The sequence below is a fragment of the Ictidomys tridecemlineatus genome, chromosome 8 (assembly GCF_052094955.1).
Source record: "Ictidomys tridecemlineatus isolate mIctTri1 chromosome 8, mIctTri1.hap1, whole genome shotgun sequence".
NCBI lineage: Eukaryota > Metazoa > Chordata > Mammalia > Rodentia > Sciuridae > Ictidomys > Ictidomys tridecemlineatus.
Window position 1 is genome coordinate 11524578 of NC_135484.1, and position 20672 is coordinate 11545249.

The window sequence follows — 20672 nt, forward strand, 5'->3', positions numbered from 1 at the left end:
GTCAAAATGACAGGAGAGTACTAAAAGCAACCATCAGCCTTATCTATTGCCTGCATGTGGTACAGAGTCACCAACTCTACATGTAGCCTTTTTTCTCCATTACACACATTACACACTCTCAATATTTAACTTCCATATTTAAGCTCTACTGTGCCACCTGGTGGTCTGAAAGCTTCTGAGCTTCCTTCGTGAATGGATTTCATCTGGCTGCAGGCTGTCTTTAACATTACCATGTACTTCCTTTTCAGACTCGGAATAAAGTCTAGTTTGAATAATGAATAAAACATCATCTTGAGCCAATCTCCATGAAGCAACTGTGAATGGTATCATGTTACTTATTTTGTCTGGAGAAACCAGGTAAAAGGATTTAAGATAATATCAAAGCACTTCACATTTATACCACCTTCATACAGAGTACCATCTCCAGGTAACTGAAGTGGCAATACACATGAGCATCATCCTAGGTGTAAAGGTATTTAGAATTTAGATAGAACACTCAGGTTCTTCATGGAGGTGAATAACTCGATCTGCTGAAGGGATCAAAGAAGGCAAATAAATATATCAACTAGTACGCCAACAGGCTCCCTCTGTAGAAGCCTTTTACACTACACCAAATTAAAAGAGACAGGAGTGTGGCAATTAATTCTATTCATAAGTATATTTGTGCAGTAAAACCCATTCATTACCTTGCATGCCAAGGTCAAAATGTCTTCCACTCTGTGTTCTGGCTTGATGGTTACAGTGACTCCTTGATTGTCCTGAAAGTGAATGTAAGCCTGGATTTCCCACGTGGTGTTGCGGGGAGCACCATCTGCTGCTGACCCATATAGATGCAGAAGTTCATCCACCTGTTTTGAGATACGGGAAGAAAGCGCACACAGGTTAGACACTCAAATGAAGGAAACTCCTGAAAAACTGTCCCCTTGATTTATGAAGTGGTTCTCATAAGCCCTTCCACACTCCTCCTGTAGCAGCTTCTCACAACCTCTGGGTAGCACAGCCCGTTTCCCCCTGGTCCACGTGGGTGAGACTGAGGCCCAGCAAGGGCGCAAGATCGGCAGACTCCTGTTCTTTCCACTCTACCTTTCTCCACGCAGATCAAGACAGAACACCGAAACCCATTCAGGGCTACCTGGTGTGCAGTCTGCCTGCTCAAGACCTATGTTAGAGAAGGTCCACTGTGAAACTTGCATCTACACTACGATCCTCCTCAAACCTCATCCACGACCTCTGCTCTCTGCCCGCATCCTGAGGCTGAAGGGCACTTCACTTAATCCAAGCACAAGTTTCCTCGAGTTTCTAGTTGCCTTTTCAGCTGTTTTCTGAGTAGGCACTCTGAAAATCACCCCCAAATACCATCTTTAGGAGGCTCTTCCAAATGGCTTACTTTCCTAATTTCACCGTCACCGTCATTGGATAATTTCATGCTAATGTGTTCTATGGTTTAACTAAAGAATTGTTAACACTTATTAAGCAATTCAGAAATGTTTTTCTCAGGCTAGGTTCTTGTATTTTCATTGTGATCAAAAGTAACAGACTTATCACTTAGGCAGCAAAGAGCTGCCCGGGGCAAGTCAATTAAGTGGCTAAGCCTCAGCTCCTATTCTGTCAAAGGGGATTATTATAATTACTTGAGTTTGTTCACTAACAATACACACTTCTGTGAACAAAGGAAGTCATATATGTGAAAATGTCTGATATACCAGAAAACGTCACATGTTGAGTCAATGTTTTCACATGGATCATACCTCAAAATTACCATGGATGGGTGATTTTACATTTAATTCCATTAATCTTTTAAATACAAAGCAAAAGATTCCCCTCCATAGGATTTAAATACTAGAATAAAAACAATAAAGAAATTCAAAAGAACAGGTTTGGGCAGAGCCAGGGAAGAATCCATCTTTCCAAGTCGTCTTTTTGAAAATGTGGTGATCAACTCTGAAATGACACTTTTGGATCTGTCACGAATCCATCACTTTCATCACATTTTCCTGGAAGGATGATCACAGCCAGAATGATTGTCCCCTCGTGTGCCAACATGAAGGAAAAGAGACAAAGGAGCAGATGCCTGGAGCCAAGGATGCCAGGAACCAGCGGGGACACCACCATCTCCTGAAGGCTCCAAGCTCACACCAACCACAAGCTTTCCCAGTTCATTCTTCCAGGGACCTCTACGTGGGCAGTGATTCAACCAGGTGCCTGGGCAGCAGCCCTGCAAGCCCCACTTCTTAAACTACTGTTGCGACTCAAACTAAAACCCCAGCAGAGGGCGCTGTGGAGTAAGAAACCACAGAAGATCAAAGCCAAAGGAAGCCCACAGAATAATTACTGTGCTGGGTGACTTGATGCTGCACTTTCAGATCAGAACAGGAAAAATGTGACTGAGGTCAACAGGTAGAGGAGAAACTTGAGAAATATAAATCCACAGCCATGCCTTGCTGCCCTGTGGCCCCGTCCCCTGCCGTCCGCCATAGGAGTAGCTACAGATCCATGCCCCACCAGATGGCCCTCTCAGGTGGGCACCAACATGACATACTATTTTCAGGTGAGAAAAATAAGGTGCAGAAAATCCTAGAAACCTTCCCAAGCCCACTGAACCTGTGCATGTCTCTCCGTGGGGATCTGATCCCTGAAGTCTGGTTTTAGCCTCTGCATAACACCCTCTCCTGCACAGAAATGTCACCCTGGTGGCGAACTCCTTGTAGAGGGGACATGACCTAACATTCCTGACTTCTTTCACCATCACACATGCCAGTTCCAGTCAAACAAACTGGATCACCTGACTTTCCCCCAAAAGGAGTAGCTACAGATCCTTGCCCCTTTCAATTTCCTTGCCCACCTCACAGCTTCGGCGCTGAAATCACACGTGTCCTCCAACCCTTTTTCAATGCCACCCCTTCCTCTGAAATGCCTCCTTCTCTGCCCCACCTATCCCCAATTCCACTCCCCTAGATGAGCCCACTTGCCTATTCCTGGCATAATGTGTGTTTAGCAAAGTCCAGCTCACACAATGGTCAGCTGCAGGTCCTTCCACCTGGGGTGGTCAGAGGAATGACAGCACGGGTTTGGACCTCCTCATCCCTAGCCTCCATCAGCCCCTACCATGGTGCACTATACCCACAACACCGCAGCTCACGGGGTGCCCAGCCCATGGGTGCTGGGTTGGATGCTTGCAAGGTGAAGGTCATCTATTGGCCAAATACGATTTAAGGCTGTTTTTTGTAATGTCAGGTCCTTATAACACCCCCAAATTTAAAGAGAACAAATCAACAGATTATTAAAGGGAAGAAATATTGAATGAAAGAAAAGTACAAAGGTAAATAGAGAAAGAGAAGGAAAGACCAGAGGTAAGTTCTATTATATTCAGTTATTTTTAAATTTGGCTTTTTACCTACAGCTACTCTGAGGCTTCATTTCTTGAGTCTATACTGTTAACTAAGCTCTAGTGAATAATAGAAGATGTGCATCAAAGCCAAGGCCATCAAAGTTCACACCTTCTCAATAGACCCGACAGAGAAAAATTAGATGAGATTTTTGCTCACACACACACACACACACACACACACACACACACCACAAATGCATGTAATACAAAAAAAAAAAAAGTAAAAACTGCTGGGTGTGGGCTGAGGTGATAACTCAGTGGTAGAGCACTTGCCTGGATTAGTTTCTCAGCACCGCATACAATAAAAATAAAGTTCACTGACACTAAAAAAAAAAAAAATTAAAAAAAAAATCCGCCAGTGTGGTGGTGCATGTCTGTAATTCCCAGGACTCAGGAGGCTGAGGCAGGAGGATCACAAGTTCAAGGCCAGCCTCAGTAATTTAGCAAGGCCCTAAGCAGCGTAGTGAGAACTTATCTCAAAATAAAAAATGAAAAGGGCTGGGGATATTGCTCAGTGGTTAAGCACCCCTGGGTTCAATCCCTGGTACAAAAAAAAATAATAAATAAATAAAACCTGATTATTCAAAGAAAGCTTCAAGAATGTGGAATGAATTAATTAGAACTAGAAAACAAACCTACTTGATGATTACAGACCTTCTAGGCTGTTGAGAGCTTTCCCCGTTGGAGAGAAAGCTGGATGGATTCCCTTGAGAAAGGTCAATGCTATCTAAGCTAAAAATACACATGCTTCAGTTTCAATAAGCCAGATAAATATTCTGACATTCTTTTCATAAAAGGAATAGAGAATCTTGAAAACAAACAAAAACTTGTTTCCATCTGGAAAATTCTTTTCCCAACATATCCTTTGCAAAGGTACTATATTAAACCTTTTTAACCACTCACCCAGACCCCCCCCCCCCAGTGGCTACCTGCTGCCTATCCACACCACCTCCTGCCCCGACACCTCCCCGTGTCCACCTTCCAACTGTTCGTTCAAGTTTGCAGTCCCTGGTATGTTTGCAGTCCCTGGTACGGATGAAGGTGGCAAAGATACACGAACGGGAAGACAATCTGGTTCAGGACCGGCCTGGCGAGGCCTGGCTAGCCTGGTCACCATGTCTCTGCACTTCTGTTTCTTTACCTTAAAAACACCAGCCTCACAGGGAGACAGAAGAAGGGTGTTTGAAAGACACACTCTGAAGACTTTCAGAAGGGCAGCGTGGACGGGGGCACTAGGTTGTTCTACCCATAACCATTTTTGAATGAAATGGCAGTTCAAGGATGGCCATGTCAGAACTGCAGGGGAGTCATCCCCTGTTAAAAAAAATAAAAATCCGGGCAACCCAGGAGAGTGGGGCCACTGTCGCCGAGAGCACCTTGCCATCCAGCTCCCCCTGGCCATCATGACGTGGGAGCAGAGCGATCCGCAGCCGCAACACACTGACCAGTTAACACTTGCAAATCTGCTGCTCCCTCCTTGCAGGGCGACGTCTCTTATTATTATTACTTGAACGGCCCTGAAACCACATGTCCGATTCCTTCTGCTCAGTATGGAAACCCGTGTGTTCTCACAGCAGATGCTTTTGGATCAAATGGCTGGTAATTACTACTTGGATCACGGGAGGGGAGCGAGTAGCAAAGTCGCAATCTGGCTGTCACAAATGGGCCGGCACCGCCACAGTTGCCGATAAAAGGAAAGTCTATTAGCAAGTGAGATGAGGAGCAGGCACAAAAGGAGGTATGTGCTCTGGGTGTCCTTAGCAGTGAAGTGTCACAGAGACCCAGTGTTTACTTCCTTCTTGGGCTGGTGCCCGACCATCTTTTGGAAGGAAGGGAGACAAAGCCCCGGATGGCCAGCTGTACATACATGCGTACACACGTCCAGGGACCATACACACGTCTGTCTGTGGCCGGGCAGGGCTCCAGACAAGCTCCCTATTTGAGCGGCATATCCTGCGGTCAGGAGTCAGTTCTTAATTCACATTTTCCACTTCACAAACCAACCTGAGGTCCCCCCACACCCATCTAGTTAGGAGCTAATAACTAACACAACAATACTTCATTCACTCGCTGCCATAAAGTTGGGACACCCCAGGCCAGTTTTCCAGGAGAGAGGGCCAAGGCCAGAGGCTGGCAGGATGTCTGGGATGCAGCTTCTGAGGCAGATGACCCTGGGAGCCCGGTGGGGGGTTGTTGTCACAATCTCCATAACAAACTCTGCCTGCCACACTGCAGGAAGCTCCTCCTTACTCATCAAGGGGGAGACCAAAAGGCTCTCATTTTTGGCTAGCCAAGGTGTCATTTTAAAAATGCTCCAATGAGACTGGCTTTATTCCAGCCCTAACAGACTTTGGATTAGGGTGACTAAGTGCTGGACAGGACGGGAAGCACCAATTAGAGTGTTTAAAACTGTGCGCGGCCCCTCCCTCACAATGGCCTTTCTGTGTTGCTCAAATGGACATATTGTACTTACTGTATAAAAATAGATGGTTTGTGCTGGTTATAAATAGTCTCCAAGAGTGATTAGCAGAGGAAAAGCAGTGAAATGTAATATTAACTCCTTGGCCAGCTACAGGAAGAATTTTGAGTCCCAAAGACTTTTTTTTTTCTTTTTTTACGTACGCCCTTAGTTTTAGCTGCAATTCAATTCAGACCTAGTTAGCTCAGTGCTGCAGGCAGTGCAGAAAGAACAGACTCACCAGATGCACCACTAAAACAGTCCTGCCCACAAAAGGACCGTCTTTGATTATCCCTATACTGGAAGTGATGCGTAATTAAAATAAATAGGGATCGCTGAATATACATGCTTAAAAAAACGAATGCAGCAATGGTTCTCTCTCACCTCTGGTGCTTTGGTAAGGTCTATCAATTAAATCACAAGATGGGTTGGTCAGCTGAGCTTGATTTAAATAAGCACAAAACTGAATTTCACCATTGATGACTATTTTAAGCAAATTTGACTGTCAAAATCCACCATAAGTTCAGATAACAGAAAATGTTTTAAGATATAATTTCTTTTATTCTTTAGGCAAATAAGCAAGGATTTTATTAAAATCAAAGGTGAAAGAAAGACTCATCATGACTCCCAGCCCAGTGTGCCTGGGAGGGGTAAGAGTGCCTGAGATATAATCTCTTTAACTTTTAAAGCAAGAATTTAAAATTGTTATTGATGTTGGAAGAGAGAATGATTCAAAAATTTTCTCAGAGAGCAAACACTTCTTCTCAGCCATTAGAGGACTGCACCTAACACAATCAGCAAACTTTCATAAGCTGGTGCTATACCCACGGCAGTGTGTTACCGATTTAGAATATATATCTAACAAAGGAATATACACAAACTCTCCAGACCCAGGGTCCTGGTTACCAGGTATCCTGGAAGCATATGCCAGACAGGGCAGCCAATAGGAAAAGGCAGGACAGAGTAAGAACCAGGAAATAATGGGGATGCATCAACCGCAGCAAAGAGTCCTGTCCCTGGAGGACGGTCCTGTCCCTGGAGGACGGAGCGACGGATGCCGACTGAACAGCCTCTGCAGATGCACAGAACCCAAGGGGCTGGGAAGGGAGGCCATTCATCATGAAAGGTCTGACTTCTGACCACTCATCATGACTTCTAGAAAAGGAGGCACTCGTCCCCCATGGCTGGTTAAATCTAGCAAAAGGAGAACCCAGGCCAGGAGCCACTTCCGAGGCCCAGCTTCCTGGTACAGGACACTCCGTTGCATAACCTGTCTATTGGCAGCCCTGTCCCTAAGGACGGAGGTGATGAGGAGCAAGGCACCCAGCAGAGGCTCTCCTGACCCATCTTAAGCTCACTCTCCGGGAAGCAGGACTCTGCAGGCCGAGCTGCCACCTGGAGCCGTCTCAGCAGCATGATGGCCAAACAGCCCGGAATCAGCCTTACGTGCAGGCAGAATACGGCCATCTACGCTGTACATGTTAGGGTGACCCAAGGGTTCCTCCTCACTCCCCTCCCCCGGTCTAGTCACAGTGTCTAACACTCGGCTTTCCTCTATTTTTTTTTTTCTAATTAAATTCCCAATTCACTGAATTATCCCCATTAACTCACTAAAGAAGGCTGCCTGCTTCTGCAAAGGTATATTAAGTTTGTCTAAGCCTGTCATCATTAGCTTTTCAATTCCAACAAACAGCTCAGAGCTTCTTTAGAAATAACACTGAAGACAAGATGCTTTGGTGAGGGGGAGGTCAGAGAACAGATCCGTAACATGCACCAGCTTCTAGGGGAAGGTGTGGGTTTGAAAAGGCACCAAAGAAGAGGCCCGAGTACTTCACCCACTTCAGAATGTCATTCGGAAACAGCTGACGAGTTTTTGGTAAGAAGCGCATCTGGAGTCTGGGAAGAGAGTCTACTGGGCTTTGCAGAGGGCACCTGGAGACACCCACAGCACCGAATGTACAGCAGGAAGACCTCCAGGAACAAGGAGAGGAAAACGCAGTTTGGGGTTCACTCAACTTCAGGTGAGGAAGAGAGAAGCCCCAGTGAAGAGGCTCTCGGGACCTTGGTCGAGTTGTGCCACTAATTCGAGGATGGTGTTGGCATGAGTTTACCTCCCCAAAGACTTGGCATTCAGGACCCATCTTAGTCTACCTAGCAGGGACCATTTCGATTCTAACTTTATTTTCAACAGATTCACATAGAGATTCTGATGAATCTGTTGAAAGTAGAATGCTGAGCCAGCATTCCCTGCTTCAGAGAGCATCTGTGTCACCGATACAAATCACGCTGGCTGCCTGGAGCAGACTTTACCTCGCTGGAGTTGGTGGAGCTCTGAGGTTGCTGGGTTCCAGAAAATCCATGGCCGCTATTCGAATCAAATATCTGACAGACAGGGGTAAAAGAGAGAAAAAAAAAAATGGCTCTGAGAAGTTCATATGGCATCCACCCTTTTACAGTGTTTAAAAATTAAAGTTGTGTAACATAAGATCTTCATTTCTCAATTTGTAATGTCTAATATTCCAACCCAATTGAAGGTCTAACTTTGAAGAAAAAAAGTTGCTTTCTTTCTTCCTAGTCATGTATTTTACTTTTCTATGATGTCATATATTAATCAAGTCATTCTGAATCTTTTTGATGTCACTTTTGACAAGTTCACATTTTTGAAGAGATGGAACAGAGCTCAGAGTTGGCAAAGGCTCCAAAATCAAGCTTATCCTTTCTTTTAATGCATGCAGAATAAATTTTGAAAGAAAACAGCTAAATGTTAAAAGTGACTGTGTTTGGATAAACAGACTACGAATCATTTAAGTTTCCAAATTTCCTTCTAAATTTTGTAGATAACTAGCATTAAAGATCATTTAAACATTTAATAATATCTACTAAATCAACTTGATTCAATTATATAAATACTAATAATATAGTTGGTGTCATCTTTTTTTTTAATACAAAAACATATGTTCAACCAAATGTTTTTTTGTCCATCAATAAACCTTTTGTTGGGAACATTTACCATATATGCTGGGGTAAAGACCATTTTAAGCTCATTTGTAATTAGCTAAACATCTACATCTAAGAAAAACAAGCAAGCTATCCATTTTAATGACACAAAATTGATCATCTTGAATAAAATCATGATTGGCCTTAAAGACATTATTTAAACATCTCAGAAGTTCAGCTCAGGAAGCACAGGCCCAGTGTGCAAGTACAAATTTGTGACCATAAGTCCCAGCATTATGTGCAACTATAATGCAACCAATTAAAAAAAAAAATATGGTGGTAGGGGAGAAAACCTGGGCCCAGTATAGCCAATGATTTATGACTACAATGCATAATGTAAATTAAAATATAAGTAGAAGTATGATTTTAAAGTATGATATTCCTTAACAAGTCATGGCTAAAGATAACCTTGTAATTAAATACCACGCCAGAAAATTAGTATTTTTTTTAAATTTTTTTAGTTGTAGATGGACACAATACCTTTCTATTTTATTTATTTATTTTTAAGTGGTGCTGAGGATTGAACCCAGTGCCTCACACATGCTAGACAAGTATTCTGCCACTGAGCCACAATCCCAGCCCCTAATACACTTTATGTCATCACATATTTGTATTTTACCTATGTTTTACTAGAGTGGAAAATATTCTTTTTTGTGGGGAGACTTTACCTACAACAATGAAATGGCTGGGACATTCCAAATGTTAAGTAATTGTGGTGATGACCGGCAACATTTTTGTAAATGGAGAGCTAACTAGTGTTTCACCATGAATTGTAATACCATCTTTAGCTTTAAGATAAATATTTTTAAAAACTCATGTTCAGAGTGAATTGTACTTACCTTTATTGATGAAACCTGTGTCAAATGTGTATTATTATCGACTATGTGTTATTATTTATAAATTTAATTATATATTTCCCTCTGACCAATGAAAATAATGATATGTGTTAAAAAAAAAAGTGTGATATTCTTGGCTACGTAAAAGAAGTCTTGTGTTTCTGCTATCTTTCCATCAGCTAATCCACTCCCTCCAACTTCTGACCTTGTTGTTTCAAGGTCTTAGGTAAGTCAAAGAAGTTGATACTAGTCCTTTTATCCACCTAATTCATACATGTATTATATACTTCTGAATAGAGAGCCGCACACGAATTAGAAAATAAAGTTCCACGAAATGTGACCACTCTTTCCCATGACACTGAAAGCATACTCGGAAGAATGGCAGTCCACTGAAAATAAAACCAAGAGCTCCTCCCCAGGGCACTGCACACATTCTCCCCACTCACAGGATCAGACCATCACACTACTTCTCTTTCTACAGTATTTGAAAAAATAATGGCCCTAAAACACACCCATCGCACGATGAATCTCCTTGTCACAGGCTATGTCATGGGCATCAGGAAACACTTCGGTTCTGAACACCGAATTCGCTATACTTGGGCCACATTCCAGGAGCAAATGTTCAGGCTGTCTTTTCTTGGTGAAATGGTCAAAGAGCCACTACTTCTAAAGGGAAAATGAGCAGCAGCCATTGTCCAGTGTTTCGGAGTTTTGGACTCAAGGCAGATAAGTCCCAGCCCTGCCCCTAGTGTCAGTCTGAGTGACTCTCCTAGTGTCAGTCTCCTTTTCTATAAAAGAAAACTCCTTCTTCATATTTCCAGGTTTGAGTGAAAAAAGAATCCAGCACTATCAACAGAATTTAGCTGCAGTCGCTCTGATTGGTATTAACTTTCTATATTTATTTTTGTATGAAGGCTATGGGAAAATAAATGTTAGAACCAAAGGCACTGAAGAGTGTGGATGACTGTCTGATAATTCTTCGTATGCCTAAGCACTACACAAGGTTCCTGCAGGTGTGCATGGGCACACAGAGCAACTTGTATGTACTTCCCTTGGAATCAAAAGTCCGTGCCAAAAGGGATTGCTTTGAACAAACTCTTTTTTTGGAGGAGGAGGGTACTGGGGATTGAACTCAAGGGCACTTGACCTCTGAGCCACATCCTTAACCCTATTTTGTATTTATTGAGAGACAGGGTCTCACTGAGTTGTTTAGCGTTTTGCTAAATTACTGAGGCTGGGCTGGGGATGTGGCTCAAGCGGTAGCGCGCTTGCCTGGCATGCGTGCGGCCCAGGTTCGATCCTCAGCACCACATACCAACAAAGATGTTGTGTCCGCCCAAAACTAAAAAATAAATATTAAAAAATTCTCTCTCTCTCTCCCCCCTCCCTCTCCCTCCCTCCCTCTCTCTCTCTCTCTCTTTAAAAAAAAATAAATAAACTGCTGAGGCTGGCTTTGAACTCACGATCCTCCTGCCTCTGCCTCTAAAGCCACCGGGATCACAGGCGTGCGCCACCACGCTTGGCCTGAGCAAACTCTTATTTCACCCTGAAGAGGGCATGAACACCGACGGTTCATCGCAGGCCAATAAACAGGGGCTTCAGGAAGGTGGCTCAGGACTCACCTGAGTCACGGACGCTCTTTTCTCCCTCCCTCTCCTTGCCAGCGTGTCCAGCCCTTTTAAGGAAGAAAATATGCCCTTCTTGCTCCTCCCTCGCTGGGTCAGCGAAAGGGTTCTTTTCCGGAGAGCAGAGTCATCTCTAGAACACACCTAGTTTAAAACAGTTTAGAAACCAGAGAAGCATTAACAGTCGCCCTGGAAGGAGGAAGCTCTGCTCACTAGAAACCTGTCCTGGCGGGTGTCAAGGGCTGCTCCGTGTCCCCGCGCACTAGGACAGCACCCACCATGCTGCTCTCTCCCACCAGGCAGCACAAGCCAAGGTGGAGCTTTCAGACTCCCCACATGGGAGCAGGGTCACAGAACGGCCACAGACGCCACCTCAGGAGCAATCCCAGAAAACCCAGCGCAGCTCTGACAGGAACAACCCTCCTCGCTTCCTCAGGCCACTGTCGCTACTCCTCAAGGATCCTGCCTGCCCGGTGGCATGCAGAGGAGCTGAGGGCAGGCAGGTGAGGACACGAATATGGACTAACTGTCCGCTAGCAGTGGGGGTCCTAAAAGACGCAGCAGACAAACTGGGCTCTCTCTGGTCTCCTCTGCACATCCCAGCCCCTGGCCTTTGCATGAGCCTCGTTAGATACTAGATTCACTTCCCACGGAGCTGAGGGGGACAAGCTGGAGAAGGAGAGCCACTGTGATCCTCTCCCAAGGAACTCACCAGAGCATGGAAAGAAGACACGGATAAGACTCCCAGCCTGCCGAGGGCCAGCTTGGAAGGACGGCTGGCGACTGCGAGGAGACTCTTGGGGTTCGGTAACTCCCCACCTTGTAAGCTGGCCAGGTAGCAGCGCATCCTGAATAGGTCCGTGTGAAATTTCTCCAGATTCTGCTCCCACTGTTGGATCTTAAACAGCAAAAGCAGAAGGAACTTGAATAAAACTTAGGAGTTTGCATGGACCAAGTAGAAAATGCAATCAAACGTCAAGGAAAAATTAGTTTCAGCTGGAGTTGCAGAGGTTTAAACCAGCCCTCTCTGCTCGCCACTTCCGCGCTCCCAACAAAATACACTTATCAGGGCAGCCAAAAACCAAGGGTGGCTGGTGGTCCTGATCCCGTGACATGCCAAGATGGCTTGATCTTTGGAGAACTCCGGCATTAAACCACACTGACTTACATCAGGATGCAAAATCAAAACATGATTTTTTTTTCCCCTTTGTTTCATTTCCCTTCCCATTTACAGCCTCTGATCTGAAAGCAAATTAACTGAACTGGCTCTGTGAAGGCAGGGCCTCTGCAGTCCTGTTCACTTGAGTAACTTGAGGAACAATAAGAAGCAAATGGACTTGGGGGGGTGAGGACAAACAGAGCTGGGACCGCTATTTTAGGGATCTTGAGAATAACAACCATCTGTACATCTGAATGAAATTAAAGAATCTACAGTTATTTACACGACGGAAATTCCTCCTAGTTCTTCAAAACTGAAGTCCTGAGTGGGTAAAGAAATAGTTCAACTCTGGGGGCCTCCGTCACTTTCCCAAGGATGTCACAGTGTGTTACACACAAGCATTACTCCATTAAGATGGAAACTATAGGTGGAGAGAGGCTCTGGTCACTTGCCAATATGGAGCTCTGAAGCCAAGCAGAAAGCTGGCTCCACAGGTCTGGGGGACCATCTCAGAACACAAGAGGCCTACAGCAAGGGCCCGTCATGCGGAGCTCAGGACAGGGAGTTATGTCCCTGCCTTTGCAGCCACCTGCTGAGGTGCTTCTTAATTCTGGATCAATGATAATCTGGAGGACTTCCAACCCTGGACACTGAGACCCCTTCAGTCTCTCCCTGCAGAAAAGTCACAAATTCTGGGTATTCCCCAGACCTCCTCTAAATTGTCTGTATCACTTCCTTAGGAAGGTCACTGAACAACTTTCCTGTGGGAAAGAAATATGATGGCTATAGCTCTTAATAAATAATTCATTGATTCATCAGTCTCAGTAAATCAATGAAGTCACTCACGAGAGCATTGAAGGGACCTGAATGTCCACAAGGAATGTAACCAGGGTAAAGGGTCTACATGCCCTTGGACGTCTCTCCCTCTGGAGATGGCCCTCTTCTCCTCTGAAGGTGCTTTCCTAAATAAATCTGTCGGGGGTGGGATTTTCTGTATCCTTGCCAATGGTGGAATAGCCTACTGGTGTTAGCCAGAGCGAACAGCAGCACATGGTGGCTTTTAAAACAGAGATGACTCGGTCTTAACCCCAAAGAGTCCACTCATCAGGTCCAAGGCTTAAGATAGTGTAGATTTCCAAAGTGCCTCCTGTGATTCTGGTGCCCAGCCTGAGTGAGGACCACTGCCCAAGACCGAAAGGAGACTTCCAATGGAAGCTGCAAATCTCTTCTGGGTCTCACCAAATTAGAGAATTCTGGATTCCAGATGTGGCAGAGAGGGATAAACAGAGTCTATCAGGACCCCAAGCTGCAGTGGAAACTAGACTTCCAGCTCCACCTCACAAACCTCTTCCCCTCTAGATGGTTCCTGAAAACCCATAATCACAGACGCTCTCCTTTGTCCTCTCACAGTATATTTCCAGATCGGGTGACAGCCCCCCCACCCCCAACACACACACACACACACACACACACACACACACACACACACACACACACACCCCTCGGTGTGAAATTGCTGAGATACTTTCTGGGAGGTCTACTGGGACTGTAGACCTGAGAGGAAGGTCACTGGATGCCAGAGGAAAGATGTGCAGACCATCGTCGTGGATTAAAAGGATGAAGGAAATAAGAGCCCAGTCTGGACCAGTCACCGCAGGTCAGGAAAGATGACAATCTCTTATACTTACACCCAGTTCTACAAACTACAGAGTATTTCTTAAAGTGCCATTTAAGGTATTCATGTGAATACCCATCAAAGTACCACTGAAAGGCAAGGACGGTTTGATCCCACACAATAAACAAGGAATCTTAAGACTTTGTCAAGAAAAAAAAAAAAAAAGAAAGAAAACAACAAAATTTTGTCAACACTCCTAGATCTCTCCCCCCAAAATGCAAGTGAGTTCATGACAAGAACAAGAATCCAGATGCTTTCATCTGCTGGAGGACGGAGACGCAGAGGGACCCTAACAGACCAAAAGAGACCTTACAAAGACCATGACTTTGGCTAATGTATGTGATTAAGTTCCAAGAGTTTAAGTGCCTCAATTAAGAGTGTATGCTGTAGAGGCATTTTAAAAATGGAATTTAGTAGAAAATGCAAGGAAAGTGACTATTTCAACAGTGCTCTTTATCCTAACCCTGACATCAGCTTTTACAATGGTTAATTTTATTGTACTTGATTTTGGCCCCAAGTGTCCAGATATTTGCTCAAACAATATTGTGAGTGTGTCTGTGAGGGTGTTCTTGGACGCAATTAACATTTAAATGGATAGACTGAGCAAAGCAGACTGCCCTCCCTCATATGGGTGAGCCTCATCCAAGCAGCTGAAGGCCTGGTGAGACCCAAAGGGCTTGGAGCGAGAGAAGTTCCCTGCCTGACTGTGAACTGGACCACTGGCTCCTCCTGGGTCTTGAGCCATCAGCCTTGGGTCTAGAGACAGCCACCGGCTCTCCAGCTTGTCCTCTCCTGCAGACCTTGAGACTTCCCCACCTGCACGATCACCAATTCCCTGGTGTGCGTGCACGTGGTTTCTCCAGAGACCCTTGAGTAATACAGTCTACCCCACAGATCTCTATGGCAGGAGAAGCCAGCATCAGTCGCACATCTATTGCATTTAAAGACAATATTTACCTTGTCTTTAAGGTCAAGGTTCTTTATACAGAGAATCAGTTACTGAGCTTAACGGAGGATTTGTGGTCGGATAAGAAACAATGAGATGTTTGACTTTTCTTCCTGCACTCACCAAATTCTAGGGAGTGGCTAGAAGATCTGCAGGTGAAAGTTGGGCTGTGAATGTGGATTCAGAGGGGCTCTTCTGGGTCTCGCCAAATTAGAGAATTCTAGATTCCAGATGTGGCTGGTTTCCTAGAGGGGAGGAGGTGGCAGAGGGCTGAATCCGTGAGCTCAAAACAGACCTCACAAGACCTGGAAAATCTGGAGCCCCACCTGTTTCCTCAGTAGAGGCCAAGGCCCACGTACCAGTCAAGGTCTGAATAAGCCAGCCCTCCGGACTCACAAAGACCCACACTGACAGTGCTGTCAGTGTGAACACCGCTGTCCCCGACAAGCTACGGGGTCTGCTGCCCTCCCCGCAGGACTCGGTGCTCCTGAAGCCAGCTGCAGCAACTTCCACCTCAGTGACGCAGTGAACATCACTTCTTCCAAGGCCCAGGTTTCCTAAGAGAAGGAGCGGAGCTGCCTGCGTCCTCATTTAGTGACTTATTCATCTTGAACTGTTCCCCTTCCAGTTTTTAACCCTGACATTCAGATTTAGCCCACATTTAAAGTAATGCTAACTAAAAAGAAAACATTTTATGATAATCCTGCAGACGATGAGATAAAAGTGCACTTTTAAAATGTCAAGGCAGGAACAAAAGACAGTCTCCTTAGCGATTATGCTACCTCCGTTGAATTCAATCATCATCATCAATATTATCGCTGAGCTGGAAATGCCATCAGCAGATGTTTATCACAGATTTTTTTTAATTAATTCTGGAATTTTCTTCCAAACATTATTACAAACCAAAATTTCCAAAATGAATTCCTGGAAGCCAAGACTGCCCCCTCTTTTCTGAATCCCTTGCACCCTGACAGCTGTCCCTGGACATTACTTTTAAAGGTAAGTCTCAGGACATGATATTAAAAACTCAACCTGTAGACTGAGCTTTCATTTCTTCTCATGTCCCTGCACAAAACAGAAAATGACAAGGATGAAAAAACCTACTCTAAGGTGGTTTTCATTCTCTTTCACTGTAAAAGGATAAGTTATTGGCAAAATCACAGGGAAAACTCACATGTTTAAGCTCTGACATAAATTAAATGCTAAAAAGTTTCCTTTTCATTACAGCCATAGCTATATTCATTTAATGAGCTCAGAGAGGTTGTGCTCTGCTATAGAAAAGAGGGAGGGGAGAGATGAAGCCTGATGATAAAAATAACAAATGAATCAAATGAATGACACATTTTAAAAGATGACAAGCACATTCCTACCACACCCAGTGCTCCTAGAAAACTACTTTCCACTGTGTAGTCATTTAATTATGAAATTTGGCCAGTTGTCCATGACTAGGTTCAGCCTAAAAGAGAATTCATTTGTCCTTTTTGGTGGAATAAACTGAAAAACTTCCATGTTTTACAAACTCTAAAAACCTATCTTCATAGAAGACACCAACCAGTGACACAGATTATGCTAAAGTTCATTAGTAGTTAGAACAACCAGCTACAGTTTAGAGAATCAATTTTGTTTGGTTTCGAGATAAAATTTAGTCTAGTTTATAACCAATATACTTCCCAACACACTGAGCTGAAAAAAAACAAGTTGTGATAACAGATAACTTAAGGGTTAATTTCTGACTTATGCCAAATAATTCATCCCATGGTTTAGTGAGCAAGGCATCATCTGATGTACCCAAATCCTACTGAGAAGCAGGGGAGCCTCCGCAGCACAGATCTGGATTCAGACCCCAGCTCTGCCACTGAACAGCTGTGTGACACTAGAAAATCCAATTCACCTGAGGGCACTACGGACACATCTTTACCTATGGAGTGACTATGGCCTAAAACAGGAGCTCTCTTAGTGACCAGGGAGGGAATCGTGGCAGGGAGCGAGCAGGAGGAGGAGTTGTGCTACGGGGAAAGACACCAGGAGCCCTGGAGAAGGACCAAGGAAGGACCGTCTCGGAGGAGAAGTCAGTTTGCTCCTACAGCAAAGAGGAGCGATTCCTGGGTTCACCAGAGAGACATGGGGGTATCTACTCACGTTGCTTTAGGAGCTCATGTTTTATAGCAGGTGTAAGATCAGCCTCAAGGTGATGGAGTGCAGATACAGACAGAAACCAGGAACCATGGGAGTCCTTGATGGGGTGGATGGAGGGGAGTCGGGCAGCCCCTGGAGGATGTGCCCCTCAGCCTTCATTATAATGCAGAGGGCTGAGCCGGTGACAGGGAGGAGGGACATGCACACACCCTGGAAATGGAGTCCTGACTGTAGAGGAGACAGCCACAGTGAGGAGTGGGGTGGTGGCTCCAGTGGGGACCTACAGAAAGCCAGTCTTGTCACAGTGTCGACACAGGTCAGGCAGGGCAGAGGTTCTGCGGGTCCTCATCTTGCAAGTCAGGAGGTCCACTAGCTAGACAAACACACAGTCAGGTTGCCTTTCTAGATGACATCTGCTCTGGTTGTGTGGAAGACGAACTTGACAAGGCCATGCCGGAGGTTTCCACAGCAGTACAGAGAAGGGAGGAGGACAGCCCCCTTACCTCTTCCACCTCTTACCCCTGCTGAGACGCTGAACTGGCAGAGCACTCTGCCACGGCTGAACCTCGCCTGGAATGCTCTTCTCCATCCTCTTCCGATTCACCCCTGGGTTTTCAAGAAGCCATTCAGGCATTTCTCCCGGGAAGTCCTCCCATTTCCGTCTTCCCTGGCACTCAAACATCATTTACCCTGAATTCATGGTATCCTGTGGAAACTCTGTGCTCAGCTCTCTGTCATTCTACTAGGATGAGAACACCCCGAGGACAGTGATCTCTGTACCCCATCCAGGCGCACTCTCCAGCCCAGAGTATGGATGCACGTAACCCAAGCTCACTCAACGACACAGACCCACCGTCTCCCAGTAGCTACAGAACAAAGTCTGTTCTCCACCCAGCACCTGCAGGAACAGGCCTTGCTCCCTCAAATCCCTCTTCACAAATATTCTGCTCTCTAGCTGCTCCCCCGACCCTGCATACACTCCTTACTGTGTTTTCCTCAAAGCTTGTTCACATTGGCCCCTTCACCAGTTTCCAATTGTCTAGATTCACTACAATCTCTTATCACGTTAAACCTTTAAGTAAACATTTTAAACGAAGCCCACATTCCACATCCCACTCACTGGAGAACTCCTGGGGGTCTGGCTATCCCCTCCCTCTCCGCCTGGTTAACACAGGAAACTGCCAGCCCCCCCCCCCACCAGAGAAGGGCACAGAATGAGCCGTCTGGGGGAAGCCATCTGGGAGGATGCCAAGAGGGCCTCAGGGTGGTGAGGTTTTGTCCTTATTTACTTGTTTGAAATAATAAACGGGAAGGAAAATAAAGTACTAACTGGACTTAATTTACAAGGCTTCCTCCTCCAGAACTTCAAAGACACTCTGACATGTGGACACACAGTGTGGTCTGGTCCAAATTGGATATGCTCAAATGAAGTCTGCATCATCCTGCCCCATGGAAAAGCCCAGAGGCTTGAGGACAAGCCTGAATGATGGTTTATTTTAAGCAAAGCACATGACCCCATACCAGTATGAAATTCAGTGTCCTTACTGTGATAGTGTCTTTTTGTTAGGAAAAGGCATTGACAGTGACTTCTTCCACCCACATGCTTCAAAGAAAACCTGACCCAGGGACTTTATCTTGCATGATGTCATCTATGCTGTATATTCTGCTATTACTGGCATGCATCATATGACTAGATCTGAGGGAATCGGGAGTCTCTGGAAGAAAGTGATACATAAATAAAAAGTTGTTATTTTTTAAATATTTTCTTTTGTTATAAAGCTATTGTGGATGAAATTGTTTTCCTGATTCCTTTCTCAGAAGATTCCCTGGTGTTGTATAGAAAACCACTGATATTTGTATGTTGAGTATTTAATCTACTACTTTGTTAGAGTGTTTATCAGCTCCAACAGTCTTTTGATGAAGCCTTTAGGGTCTTCTAAGTATAGGATTAATATCATCTGCAAATCAGGACAATTTGACTGCTTCCTTTCCTATTTGTATTCCTTTGTTCTGGCAAATCTCAAATACTATATTGAACAGGATTGGTAAGAGTGGGCATCCTTGTCTTGTTCTTGATTTTAGAGGAAAGACTTCCAGTTGACAGACCTCTACAAGGAAAATTCTAGAATGCTGAACAAAGAAATCAAAGACACCAAAAAATGGAAGAAACTCCCATGTTCATGGACAGGCAGAATTAATATTGTTAAAATAGCTACTGCCAAAGGTCACCTATAGATTCACTGCAATCCCCATCAAAATCACAAAGATATCTTTCTCAGAACTAGAAACAACAGTCATAAAGTTTATATGGAAGATGCAAAAGACACAGACAAAGCAATTCTAAGCAAAAAGAATAAGGCTGGATGCATCACAGTACCCAACTTCAAATTATAATATGGCGCCACAGTAACAAATGCAGCTTGGCACTGACATGAAAACATACATAGACCAATGCAACAAAACAGAAGACACAGACACCCACACAGCTATGGTCATCTGATTCTTGGCAAAAAGTTAACATTGGAGAAAAGACACTTGTTTAACAAAAGGTGCTAGGAAAACTGTATATTCATATGTAGAATCTAGATCTCTCTCTCTCACCCTGCACAAAAATCAATTCAAAAATGGATCAAAGACCTTGAAATAAGACAAAAACTTAGCAATTACTAGAAGAGAATATAGGGGAAGCAATTCAGCATATTGGTTCAGGCAGAAATTTCCTCACCTGAACTCCTGTAGCTCAGGAATAATATCAAGAATTAATAAATGGGATGACATCAAACTAAAAAACTTCTGCACAGCAAAAGAAACAATTAACAGTGTGAGGAAGAAACCTACAAAATGGGAGAAAATCTTTGCAAGCTACTCTTCTGACAGAGGATTAATGTCTAGAATGTATAAAGAATTCAAAAAAGTCAACACCAAAGAAACACCCCACTCAACAAATGGGCAAATGAACTAAATAGATGTTCCTCAAAAGAAAAGGTAGAAATGGCCAACAATTATAAGGAAAAGAATCTTCATCTCTCATCATCGAGGAAATTCAATCAAAATGCCACTGAGATATTATCTCACTCTAGTTAGAACATCAGAAATACAAGTGACAATAAATGCTGGAGAGGATGCGGAGAGAAAAGGAACAATTACCCACCGTTGGTGGGAATGTACATTAGTACAGCCACTAGGGAAATCAGTGTGGAGGTCCCTCAAAAGAGTAGGCATGGAACCGCCATATGACCTGGTCATACCATTCCTCAGTATTTACCCCAAAGAACTAAAGTCCACACACTATAGACATACATGCAGACCCATGTTCATAGCAGCACAATTCACAACAGCCGACCTATGGAACCAGCCTCGGTGTCCACCAATAGAAGAATGAATAAAGAAAATGTGGTATGTGCACGCAACAGAATTTTAGTCAGCTATCAAGAATTTTAGTCAGCTATCAA

The 20672-nt window shown here is 44.4% G+C and overlaps 1 protein-coding gene across 3 annotated transcripts in view; it reads right to left on the reverse strand.

Moving 5' to 3' along the window:
• Window positions 1-20672, reverse strand: part of Tiam2 (TIAM Rac1 associated GEF 2) — a 117955-nt gene that overhangs the window by 61719 nt on the left and 35564 nt on the right. For all 3 annotated transcript variants that reach the window (XM_078018846.1, XM_078018847.1, XM_078018845.1), the window contains 4 exons: window positions 12017-12202; window positions 11302-11448; window positions 8157-8228; window positions 687-848 (listed from right to left, as the gene is read on the reverse strand). In XM_078018846.1, coding sequence (XP_077874972.1) covers window positions 687-848; window positions 8157-8228; window positions 11302-11448; window positions 12017-12202 — 567 coding nt within the window. The remainder of the gene's footprint in view (window positions 1-686; window positions 849-8156; window positions 8229-11301; window positions 11449-12016; window positions 12203-20672) is intronic.